This window comes from Bison bison, unplaced genomic scaffold (assembly GCF_000754665.1).
Source record: "Bison bison bison isolate TAMUID 2011002044 unplaced genomic scaffold, Bison_UMD1.0 scf7180017864371, whole genome shotgun sequence".
Classification (NCBI taxonomy): Eukaryota; Metazoa; Chordata; class Mammalia; order Artiodactyla; family Bovidae; genus Bison; species Bison bison.
The window spans coordinates 12,214,170-12,224,857 of record NW_011494943.1 but is presented as its reverse complement, the minus strand read 5'-3'; the positions used below and the strand labels follow the sequence as shown (position 1 = coordinate 12,224,857).

At 54.5% G+C, this 10,688-nt stretch overlaps 1 protein-coding gene and 1 pseudogene across 2 annotated transcripts in view; one reads left to right on the top strand and one right to left on the bottom strand.

Annotated features, from left to right (window-relative positions):
* Positions 1-6: 6 nt before the first annotated feature.
* LOC105000439 lies at positions 7-3,738 on the bottom strand (annotated as a pseudogene). Its single transcript, XR_826743.1, has one exon. The product of XR_826743.1 is annotated as a proteasome assembly chaperone 3 pseudogene (transcript).
* A 2,186-nt stretch (positions 3,739-5,924) lies between these two features.
* The window catches only part of P4HB (prolyl 4-hydroxylase, beta polypeptide), a 10,089-nt gene continuing 5,325 nt past the window's right edge, over positions 5,925-10,688 (top strand). The window contains exons 1-4 of the mRNA XM_010856327.1: positions 5,925-6,135; positions 7,217-7,423; positions 8,779-8,912; positions 9,047-9,184. Coding sequence (XP_010854629.1) covers positions 5,985-6,135; positions 7,217-7,423; positions 8,779-8,912; positions 9,047-9,184 — 630 coding nt within the window. The 5' untranslated portion in view covers positions 5,925-5,984. The remainder of the gene's footprint in view (positions 6,136-7,216; positions 7,424-8,778; positions 8,913-9,046; positions 9,185-10,688) is intronic.

The following is a 10,688-nucleotide window of genomic DNA, read 5'->3' as shown; positions in this document are numbered from 1 at the left end:
AAGGAGAAGGGGGTTACAGCCCTTACTCAGACACATCAGCCCCCCAGGCTAGCGCTGTCCTTTTGGCTGGTGGGTTCTGCCGGGGAAAGGGGGCGGGGACAGTTGGGTCCAGTGGGGCATCCAGTGTCTAGAGTGACTCCTGCACACCGCTTGTGGGCCCTGTCTGAGCCTCTGAGAGGGAATGGTTCCAACCTCAAAAAAGGGGAACCATGCTGAAGACTTGGGAACAAATACAATGACTGGGTCCCAGGGAACCCAGGACAGGAACTCAGAGCTGGATGGGAGGATGGAGAAGTTGGCAGCAGGGCCAGTGGAGAGGGTGGCATGGAAGGCCAGAGGGCCAAAGGTGGGATTGCTGAGGCGGGGTAGATGGGAGGAGATGGGGACCCTCGCTGCAAGGAGGCATAGGAGAGTGCCTGGGGAGCCCTGAAGGACTGACTGCCGAGACACGCATGCACCACTGCTAGTCCCGCTACTTGGCAGGGTCTCTTCAGGGCCTTGGGGTGGCAGGGATGGTGCTGCCTTAGCAGCACCCCCAAGGGCACCCAGGAACTAAGACACCCTTTACCGACTGGACAAGGAGAGGGCATATACGAATCCCCAGTTCCATCCAGACAAAGTTGAGTCCATAAACCCCGTTTCATGGCTCAGTGGCAAAACTTTCAGGGTGAAATCTTCCTTTGTGCTCAGCTGGTGAGAAAAGTGTGTGCCACACCTAGGCTGCTGCTGTCTGTGTGCCTGCCCTGGCCACGCCTGCCAGAGGCTGCCACTTTTCTCAGTTCTTAGCAGCAGGGTGAGCCCTTCAAGGATTTATTGCCAGCTGGAGCAGACCAGGAAGTACCCTTTCATTCCCACCCCCCTGCCAGTGACCACATGCCATGCCAGGATGGCTCCCACAGGGCTGGTTACCACCTGGCTTTCCTTACCCCAGGGCCCCTGTGCTAGGTACCAGGACAAACTGCCACTTTCTGCAGCAGCTGGCCCAAACATAAATCCAAGAGTCAAAGTCACAGGGGACAAAGACCCTAACCAACCTCCTGGGACCACCAGCCTTAGGCAGGGGAAGACAGACTGCACAGCCCTGGGTTCCCAAGCCCAAGGCCTCTCTCACAAAACTAAGATGCCCATACCTCTGAAACAGCCCTACCTTTGGAGGCGAAAGGCTTCCAGGCAGCAGCTATAGTCTCAGCCAGCCAGAGGAGCCCCAGGGCCAGCCAGAGCCCCTCCAACTCTCCTGGTCCACTTCCTAAAATGTCCAGTGAAAATCTTCAAATCTAGGGTTGACCTGTGCTGTCAGCAATTTGGTTTATTGGGCAAGGGCTTTCAGAGGCTCTGGCAGGCCAGAAGGGCTAGTCATGCCATCTTGACTCTTGGATTTTCCAAGCTTGATTTTGATTCGTGAACTCAGACCCCAAGTGCCAGGTTGGACAGGCACCCTGCCAGCAGCCAGGACTTTGTTCTGGTTCCTCCCCTCGTGAAGGCTAACATGAGGTGGCACCTGTAGGACCTGCATGACGTGTCTCTCAGGTCCCAAGTCTAACCTGATCCTCCTGGTTCCACCCCAAACCCGTTTGTACAGCTCAGTGCTCCTGAGCCTGGCCTCCCCACCCTTATGAGCCAGCACCTATAACCCTCTCCACTCCCTCCTGTCCATGGCCCTCAGCCATCCCCTACAGGGACCCTTCTTCCACTGAGGAGCATGGCGATGGGCACCAGGTCAGCGCCTTTCATGGACTACCCACCAGTTATTGCAGCTTACTAGAATCTTCATACTCAGCACTGTCATGCTTTACAATCCAAGTCCACTTCAGTCTACCACGGCCTCCCTCACCACTGCATCTGGTTCCTATATCCCACCTGTGTCTCGGCTCACCTGTGTGCAAACCTCTGTGGCCCATAGCACAGCCCTCGGCCCCATGCTGCTGCTCCACAGTAGAAATCTGCAAGTAAAGAGGATTCCTGGGTGTTCATGAGCTTGCTGTTAATACCTCCAGTTGGGTTAAAAAGGAGTTATTTTATTCTGAGAATGTGCTTGCTTTTTTTTTGCTTCACACCATGTGGAATGCAGCATCTTAGTTCCCTGACAAGAAACCCAATCTGTGTCCCCTGAGTGGAAGCCTGGTCTTAGCCATTGGATCACCAGGGAAGTCCAGAGAACTTTTTGGAGGGGGATATGCATTTATTTTTAATAAAAAAATTTCCCCCAACAATCGAGGGCCATGACTCATTCTGTCAATTCTCACACGGGTGTGGCTGCCTGGACCTGGGGAGGACTCGAAACTTTCTCAGGACATGTTTCCTGTCCTCCCTCTGCAGGGGACGCCCGCTTCCAAACCAAGGTCAGCCTGAGGTGTCTGTATTTCTTCCAACTTCAAGGGCCAAAGCCAGAGAGAGCTCCTGCTAACTAAAGGAGGACCTTCAAATCCTTGAGAGGGTGTCTGAGTTGCCGCATGGCCCTCCTGGAGAGCAGGGGTGATCATGCCAGCGTCACCACACCTGGCATGTCTGGATCACCTCCTTCAGAGCCATCACCACCTCCATGCTCTTGTCCTTCATGTCCAGGGCGAGGAGAACTCTCCAGCTTCTTGAGACACAAATGCCACCAGGTTCTTTGCGAAGACATGGATGAGAGGCCCATCCTTCCCGAGGAGGACTTTCGTGGTCAGCACAGGCTTGCTGATGTCACTAGTCACATTGCTGGGTTCCAGGGAGACCAGGGTACCCATCTTCCCCAACTGGGTCACCACCACCAGATGTGACTGCTAAACGCCGTGCAGGCCCCCTGGGTGGGGGCTCCACACACCACTGCAGTCTTCTCTTCGGATATCACCGATGGTTTACCTTCCATAGCTGAGTCTGCTCAATGGCACCCAGCCACCCGCCACGCTGCCTGCGCTCACCATGCCCAGAGAACTCAAGAGTAGTCTTTATCAAAACACTGATCACTCAGTTGTTTAACCAGTGAGCACCTTCTCTGGGTGTAAGAGACCCCTGGAGGTCATCCTGAGCCGACTGTGCTGGGTTCAGAGATGCCAGAGCCACAGCTACCAGGTGGGTAGGCTCTGCCCTCCAAGGACACACTCAGTTCAGGGCATTGACGTGACAGTGACCATGGCTTCATCACCTCTTCCTAGAGTTGCCCTTGAAAGGCCTGTGAGTGGCCTTAGGAAAAAGACACTAGCCCTTCCCTCAGGGCCAAGGCCTGCAGAGGTGTACACTGAACCTGGCCTATGTTCTGGGGGACAGGCTGCACCCCTGCATCTCACCCAGCTATTTACCAGCCCCAGAAACTGGAGGCCTGGGGCTATCACCATATCTGGCCTCCCTCCCGCTTTTTGGGAAGCCCGCTTCCCTGCTCCTGCACAGGTCAGTGCACAGGTTGATTCATGATGGGTAACTGTGCTTTGAGAAGGTCCATCAATGCAGACAGAGCATGAAAGCATCATGCCCCCGCCCACGCCGGAGCCCCAGTGAGGCCCTGGTCCTCACAGAAGGATGACTTGGCTGTGTCCATCTGGGCTGCACAACAGTGGCCCTGTCATCACCTGCATCAAGACGTGTCCCAGTTGCCCTTGGTTTTGACCAGGGAGTTCAAATTGAACCACAGTAAGGCTCAACCATCACCAGCAGCTCAGATCCTGGCTGTTCTGCATCTGGTCCGTTCTCCCCTTGGTTCCAGTAGTCTCAACTATTTACCACATGCTATGAGGCCAAGTGGGAGAAGGCAATGGCACCCCACTCCAGTACTCTTGCCTGGAAAATCCCATGGATGGAGGAGCCTGGTGCGCTGCAGTCCATGGGGTCGCTAGGAGTTGGACACGACTGAGTGACTTCACTTTCACTTTTCACTTTCACGCATTGGAGAAGGAAATGGCAACCCACTCCAGTATTCTTGCCTGGAGAATCCCAGGGATGGGGGAGCCTGTGGGCTTCCGTCTATGGGGTCACACAGAGTCGGACACGACTGATGTGACTTAGCAGCAGCAGCAGCATGAGGCCAAGCTCCCTCCAAAGTGTCACCAAGTATATCTTCATTCTGTTAGCTGAAAAAACTATAAAGCCCCCAAATTTAGGTATCTAAACTCAGATTTCATGAGTGCCTCTGAAATCGAGATGTGATACAAAGATCCCTTGTCTCAGGCCCCAAATTGTGGTCTGTAAAACAGTCATGGCAATCACAAAAACGTGGGAAGATTGGGCAGGAGACATGAGGCAGTTCCCACCGGTTCCCAGAGAGCAGAGCAGACCTGTGATGCTTATTATGAGCCGGGCCTGCTACTCAGCAGGCCAGCACCCAGGCCAGAACACGGAAGTGGGCTGGAGGCTGCAGACACATCATTCACGGCCTTTTGTTTTGGGAGGCCCAGCTCCAGTAAAGTACCCCCCAGGAGGTACAACCACTTCCTCCTGATTCTTGCTCTACTGGCACTGGCGGAGGGGCACAGAGAACCTGATCTTGACCTTCCGAAATTCATATTCTAGAAGGAATACTGCATAGGATATGAGAACACATGCCCTCAGGAGCAAGGTGTCAACAAATGCAAACTCTCTAAAGTACAAAAACATACTTTTTCTGTTTTACCATTTTTAAAACCAAGATGTTACTATAGCCAACGTGTACATTTAATGTAGCAGTGTCTCCCTCCTGCCAAGTTATTAAATCGATGATGAGTCTTAGTGGGGGTGGCATTTCATAAAAGGAAGTGAACACAAATGAAGAGAGTGTCGACGGGGTTGGGGGTTGGGCTTTGAGCCTTTGAGGGCAAGGCGCTGTTCCGTCCAGAATTGCGCCGCCGGACAGAAGCTAACATTCCGGCCACGCATGTTATTTTAAATGCTCTGAAGCCACATTAAAGAAAAAGAAATACGAAATTTTAATACTTTCACTTAACCCAACAAAATATTCCAACGTATCCATACAAAAACTTATCGAGGAAATATCGTACACTTCTCTTCCATCCTCAATTTGTGTGTTCACTGTGTATTACACTCACTCCGGGTCACACTGCCCGGTCGCATTGTAGAGCTCGGTGATAGTGGCCGCTAGCCAACCCCGTGGCGGACGGCACAGGTTTACCCGGTCGCCTGAAAGCTTCCCGGAGGCCGCTTCGTGGGAGGCAGCCTGTAGGAAGAAAGGGAGGTGCCCACAGTGGACGGTGCCGGACCGGAGCCTCTCACCAGGCGAGTGGCCCCATTCCGGGCACAGCTCCGGTGCCGGTGGGCGTTGCTGGCTCCTCCATTGCATTCCGCGTGGGGCCGTCCCCGGCCCCCCGCGCGCTGCCCCTGCACCGCGCTCTGCCGCCACCAAGTAGCGCCATGGCCACTCAGGGAGGCTACCCCGGCAACGCCCGCACAAGACACCAGCCGTCACGGCAGGAACCGCACGGGCCTCACGCGCGCCGGAAGCGCGTCAGCCCAGCTTCCGGCCTGCAGAGCCGGGGGGTGGTGTCAGGTGGGGATACGCGGTCCAGTCAGAAAGCAACACGAGGGGTTTCGGAGGCGCAAGCGTGGCTCCGCCCCTCAGCTGAGGAATCCTCCCCACTGCCACGTTCGACAAAGGATCGCGCGGGGAGCGCGCATGTCTTGGCCAATCAGGAGCCGCAGAACCCGGGTCCCCGAGGGTAGCAGCCATTCCAGGCCCGGGGAAGGTGTATGAGAAAACCACCAGTCACAAGTCTAGAGAGAGAAAGTTCTTCTCCAGGAGCCAATGAGATGCCGGGGACGAGTGCGAGCGCGAGCTCCTCGACCAATCCCGGGCGAGGGCGAGGGAGGTGCTTGTAGCAATTCCGAATCCGGGGCCGTGACTTGTGTGGGCCCCCAATGCGAGTGCAGCGGAGGCGGGCCCCGGACCCCCCAGGCCAATCGGAGGTGGGCAGGGCGGGTGCGCGCGCTGCGGCCGGACTTATAAGAGCAGGACGGGCGGCGCGCGCTCTCGTGGCCTGCTGTCCTGGCGGCGCCAACTGAAGCGCCGCGTCTGTGCCGAAATGCTGCGCCGCGCTCTGCTCTGCCTGGCCTTGACCGCGCTATTCCGCGCGGGTGCCGGCGCCCCCGACGAGGAGGACCACGTCCTGGTGCTCCATAAGGGCAACTTCGACGAGGCGCTGGCGGCCCACAAGTACCTGCTGGTGGAGTTCTGTGAGTGCCTCCAGCTCGTCCATCCGTCCGGGCCGGGCCTCGCGGCCACTCGCGGGATAGAAACGAAGCAGGGACAGAGGAGGGAGCAGGGGCACCGGGGTGGACTGGGGGACGGAGAGGGGCTGGAGGATGGGGGACCTGGGCGCACTTCCCCACGCTTCCTTCCCTGGCCCCGCCAGAGATGAGTTGGAGTCTAAAGGGGTGTCAGCGGGCCACCCCTAGACGCGCTGACTTCTATCCCCTGGAGAGGCCCATCTGTAAGCGGAAACAGCTCACAGACTTGCTGTCAGCGTCCCTACGCTGCCCGCGTCCTGGGGGCATCCCTCGTGCCCAGCTGGACCTTGATATGATGACCGAGGGCAGACATCCTGGATGTGCCTTTGTGCCTGATGTCCACATGGCAGGATCCCTCTGTTAGCCTAAGGAAAGTAGGGTCGACTCTATGAACTGTCACAAATACGAAGGACTATGCAAGGGGTAGCCTCTGAATTGCTCACCTGGACCAGTTCCCGGAGAGCACTGCCCCTGCCCACACCACCGTTCACCAGGGACAGCTGTCTTCTGATGAACAGTGTTGCCCACCAGAATCCAAAACCTTTGTTTGTGTTCGTAAGTGTATGAGCCCTGACTATCTCAGGTGGAAATCTTAGGCCCAACATAGCCACTAACCTGAGTTGAGAGAGAATCTAAAGAACTTGTGTTAGATGTGAGTCTCTGGCTGGTGTTCTCAGATGTGTGTCTCACAGTTATGACTCGTCAGTAAATATACAGCAGCCATGGCTTTAGCTTTAGCTTCTTAATTTCTCTGGTTCCAAAAGGGAAATTCTAGGACCCGACTGCATTAACTGCCTACAGGTAGTAGGAACTTATTAACCATTGAAGATGAGGGAGAGTAGGAACCAGTGGTTTGTCTTTCGTACCCCCTGTCCAATACTGCTCAAGAGCATCCACAGCCCCTGCATTCAGAGGGGTTATCCTGGTGCAGAAATAAAGATTTCATGGAGGGCGGTACCAAAGGAAAAGGGAAGGGAGGCGGTGGAGTGGGTCGGTGCTGCTTTCTAGGTCTTGCTTTCTCTCCCAGACGCCCCATGGTGCGGCCACTGCAAGGCTCTGGCCCCGGAGTATGCCAAAGCAGCTGGGAAGCTGAAGGCAGAAGGTTCTGAGATCAGACTGGCCAAGGTGGATGCCACTGAAGAGTCTGACCTGGCCCAGCAGTATGGTGTCCGAGGCTACCCCACCATCAAGTTCTTCAAGAATGGAGACACAGCTTCCCCCAAAGAGTACACAGGTGAGAACGCGGTGCTGTCCTTTCCTTGCCAGTAGACAGGGTCTTGGAAGATAACAGGTACGGAGGAGAAGTTGTTCTCCGACTGGGTTCTAGGGTCTAGTGCAGCCTCAGGGTTGTGTGAGGAACGTTCTGTCAAGTGGAGAGGGTCATCCCACAAGGTGGCTAGCCGGCTGAAGTTGGTCCTTAGGTTGACCAGTATGGGGGTCGGGGAAGGCTGAGCAAGTGGAACAACACGTTTCAGCCTTTGCTCACTCTCTCGTGTGCCTGCCACCAGGGCAGGTGTGAGGGCCTTTCACAGAGGAGGGGCAGACAGAGATCAGCGGGTACCAAGCTGGGGCTTGTGGCGGTCGTGGTAGAGCTCAAATCCAAGCCCAGCTGCACCGGCCTCTCCCTCATTTGCTGCTCAGCCGCCGCCTCTGTGTAGCCCAGTCGGTACCGGTGACAAAAGGGGAATCTTTGTCTGTGAAACTGGTTCTGTGGCTTATCCACACGAATCCTTTAGAGTAGCCCGTCTTGTTCATTCTGACATCAGCTCTGATCTCAGTAGGCTGCTGTTCTGTTGCTCCCACTTTTACTTGGGTTCACTTTTGGAATGGGAGTGCCATATGCAGAATTAACCACAATCCTGTCACTAACACTGAGGTCTTGTAGATGAGAAAACCCTTTTTGACTCCTCCTGTAACTGATAGCACAGCTTTTATTAATTCTAGGCAGAGTCCTTTTAAATGTGAGATTTGGCAACCCTATTCCAGGTCAGACTATGTAGTCACACAAGGGGATAAAGGGCAACTGGTCTCAGTCTTGGGAGGAGCAGATTTTTTCCTTCTCGTTTGATCTGCCGTGATGGTGTACCTGGGCTGATCTCTTCTCCTGCCAGTCCAGGAGGTGTGTAGGTTGAGGACACCTGACCAGTCTGGGTGCACGAGGCAGCAGAGCCCAACCTGCTTTTTCAGGGGAAAGCTAGTCTCGAGGCTGTCTTGCTAAGCAGCCCTTTCTTCCAACCCTACCACATCGCTAAATAAGACGAAGCCTGGTGTGAGACCACTTGGGGTAAAGTACTCATGTGTTTAGTGAATTTAAATATCAAGGAAAATTTACAAGATGCAAAAGTGATTTATGATCTGTTATCCAGAGGTCACTGTTGCCTTCCCTTTCTTTAAACACATCCACAGTTTCCCATATACACATACAAGCCTTTTTAACCTTGGAATTCGGGTAGGTATGTAGACAAGATTCCTTTCCTTATGGCAAGGTGATGTTTTGCTCTGGTTTTGGCAGAGAGCTTGGATAAGGATAGGTGGGGAGGGTGGGTGCATCCCCGATATCAAGTGGACCCTGCCTGTGTTTGGGCACAGCTGGCCGAGAAGCGGATGATATCGTGAACTGGCTGAAGAAGCGCACGGGCCCCGCTGCCAGCACGCTGTCCGACGGGGCTGCTGCAGAGGCCTTGGTGGAGTCCAGTGAGGTGGCCGTCATTGGCTTCTTCAAGGTAGAGGCTCGTTAATTTCACCCTGGGTCTTCCTCCCACCTGCCGTGACCTGGGCACTGTGGTGTCCCCCATTGCTGACCAGGGCAGGGGTCCTCAGTGTTGGGACGGTGGTCACCTCTGCTTCTTCTCTCCAGGACGTGGAGTCGGACTCTGCAAAGCAGTTCTTGTTGGCAGCAGAGGCCATTGATGACATCCCCTTCGGGATCACATCTAACAGCGATGTGTTCTCCAAATACCAGCTGGACAAGGATGGGGTTGTCCTCTTTAAGAAGGTGAGTGCGGGGACTTCCCTGCTGGTCCAGTGGTTAACTCTCTCAGCTCCCAAAGCAGGGGGCCCAGGTTTGATCCCTGGTCAGGGAACTAGATCCCACATGTTGCAACTAAGACCTGGTGCAGCCAAATAAATATTAAAAAAAAAAAAAAAAAGAAGGTGAGTGCGCTCCCCCCTCTCCGGGGTGGGGAGTTGAAGTTCCGGGCCTTTGAGGACCTTGCCCAGGTGGCGCTGGCTGCTGGACTGCGGCCCGCCTGTTATCAGGGCCCGTTTTGCAACGTCAGGTAGTAGGAGCCTCTTAGACTGTGGCCTTCAGCCCTTCTGCTGTGGGCCCTATGTCCAGCTTCTGTGTTGGCCCCATTGTGATGTTTTATGCAAGCCAAGTAGCTTCAGAGAATTAGCTTTTTAAAGGAAAGCTGTGGTGAGACAGACGTGATAAAGTTTAGCGTTTTAACCACTTTGAAGTTTTCGGTGGTATTAATTACGTTCGTGGTAACGTGCAGCTGTCACTTCTGTTTCCACGGTGGGGTATTAATGGCATGTGTTCCCACTCTGTTGCAGAGCTGGGCCTTAAGGCTTCTGCAGGCTCCCCTGGCCCCATGTCTGTTATGCTTGGTCATGAAGGGGCCGTGTGTCTCTTGACTTCTCTGCACTCTTGCTAGGACACAGCTGGGATTGGTGTTTGTGCACAGCAGTTGGTGGGTGATTGGGGTCTCTTTTTTATCTTAGCCACCAGATAGTGGGTCTGGGGCTGGCCAAGCATGCGTGCCCTTGGGACACAGCTGTCCCTGGATTGGGTAAGAGTGGAGGAGGAGGGAAGGCTATGACGGGGGGAGCTGGCGCTGGAGCTGCATCTTCAGGGAGAGGGGCTAGGCCTTGGACTCCTGTCCTGTTTTGTTCCCAGGGTTAGAAGGTAGTTGTAGCATTACAGCAAAGTGGTGAACTGAGTGATCAGAAAGGACACAGTGTTGGGGGGCCCAGCCTCCCCACTGTGTGCACTCCTGGGTGGGGCACTGCTGAGCCTCTAGCATCTGGGCTAGGGAGGGCGGCACTCCCAGGTGCTCTGGGTTCTGGGGTAGCTTGCTTTCAGCTATTTCTGAAGTCCTTTCCTCTTCCTCAAAACAAGAGGTATTATATACATTCTCTTCACTCAGTAGCCATCCTCACCCCATCCCTTAAAGGGAACAGAATTGCTAAATTAGTTAATTGTCTTCCCAAAGGTTCCCAGGAAACTGTTACTAACAGCTGATTAGGAGAAGACCCAGCCAAGTTGGATGGAGTTGAGTGGAATGAAGGTCCTGGGGGCCTTGAATAGAATGTCTTGGGTGCGTCCTACAGTCCTGGGTAAAGGATGGGGAGATTCAGGCCTGTGGCGCTTGCAAACCCCTTTTCATCAGCTTGATCCACACCGTCCTTTTCTATTACTCTTGAGATCTGGAGTGGCACTTGTCACACTGGATTGATGCTGGTTCTGGTGATCACATGTCCTTGAAGGTTAAAAAGGA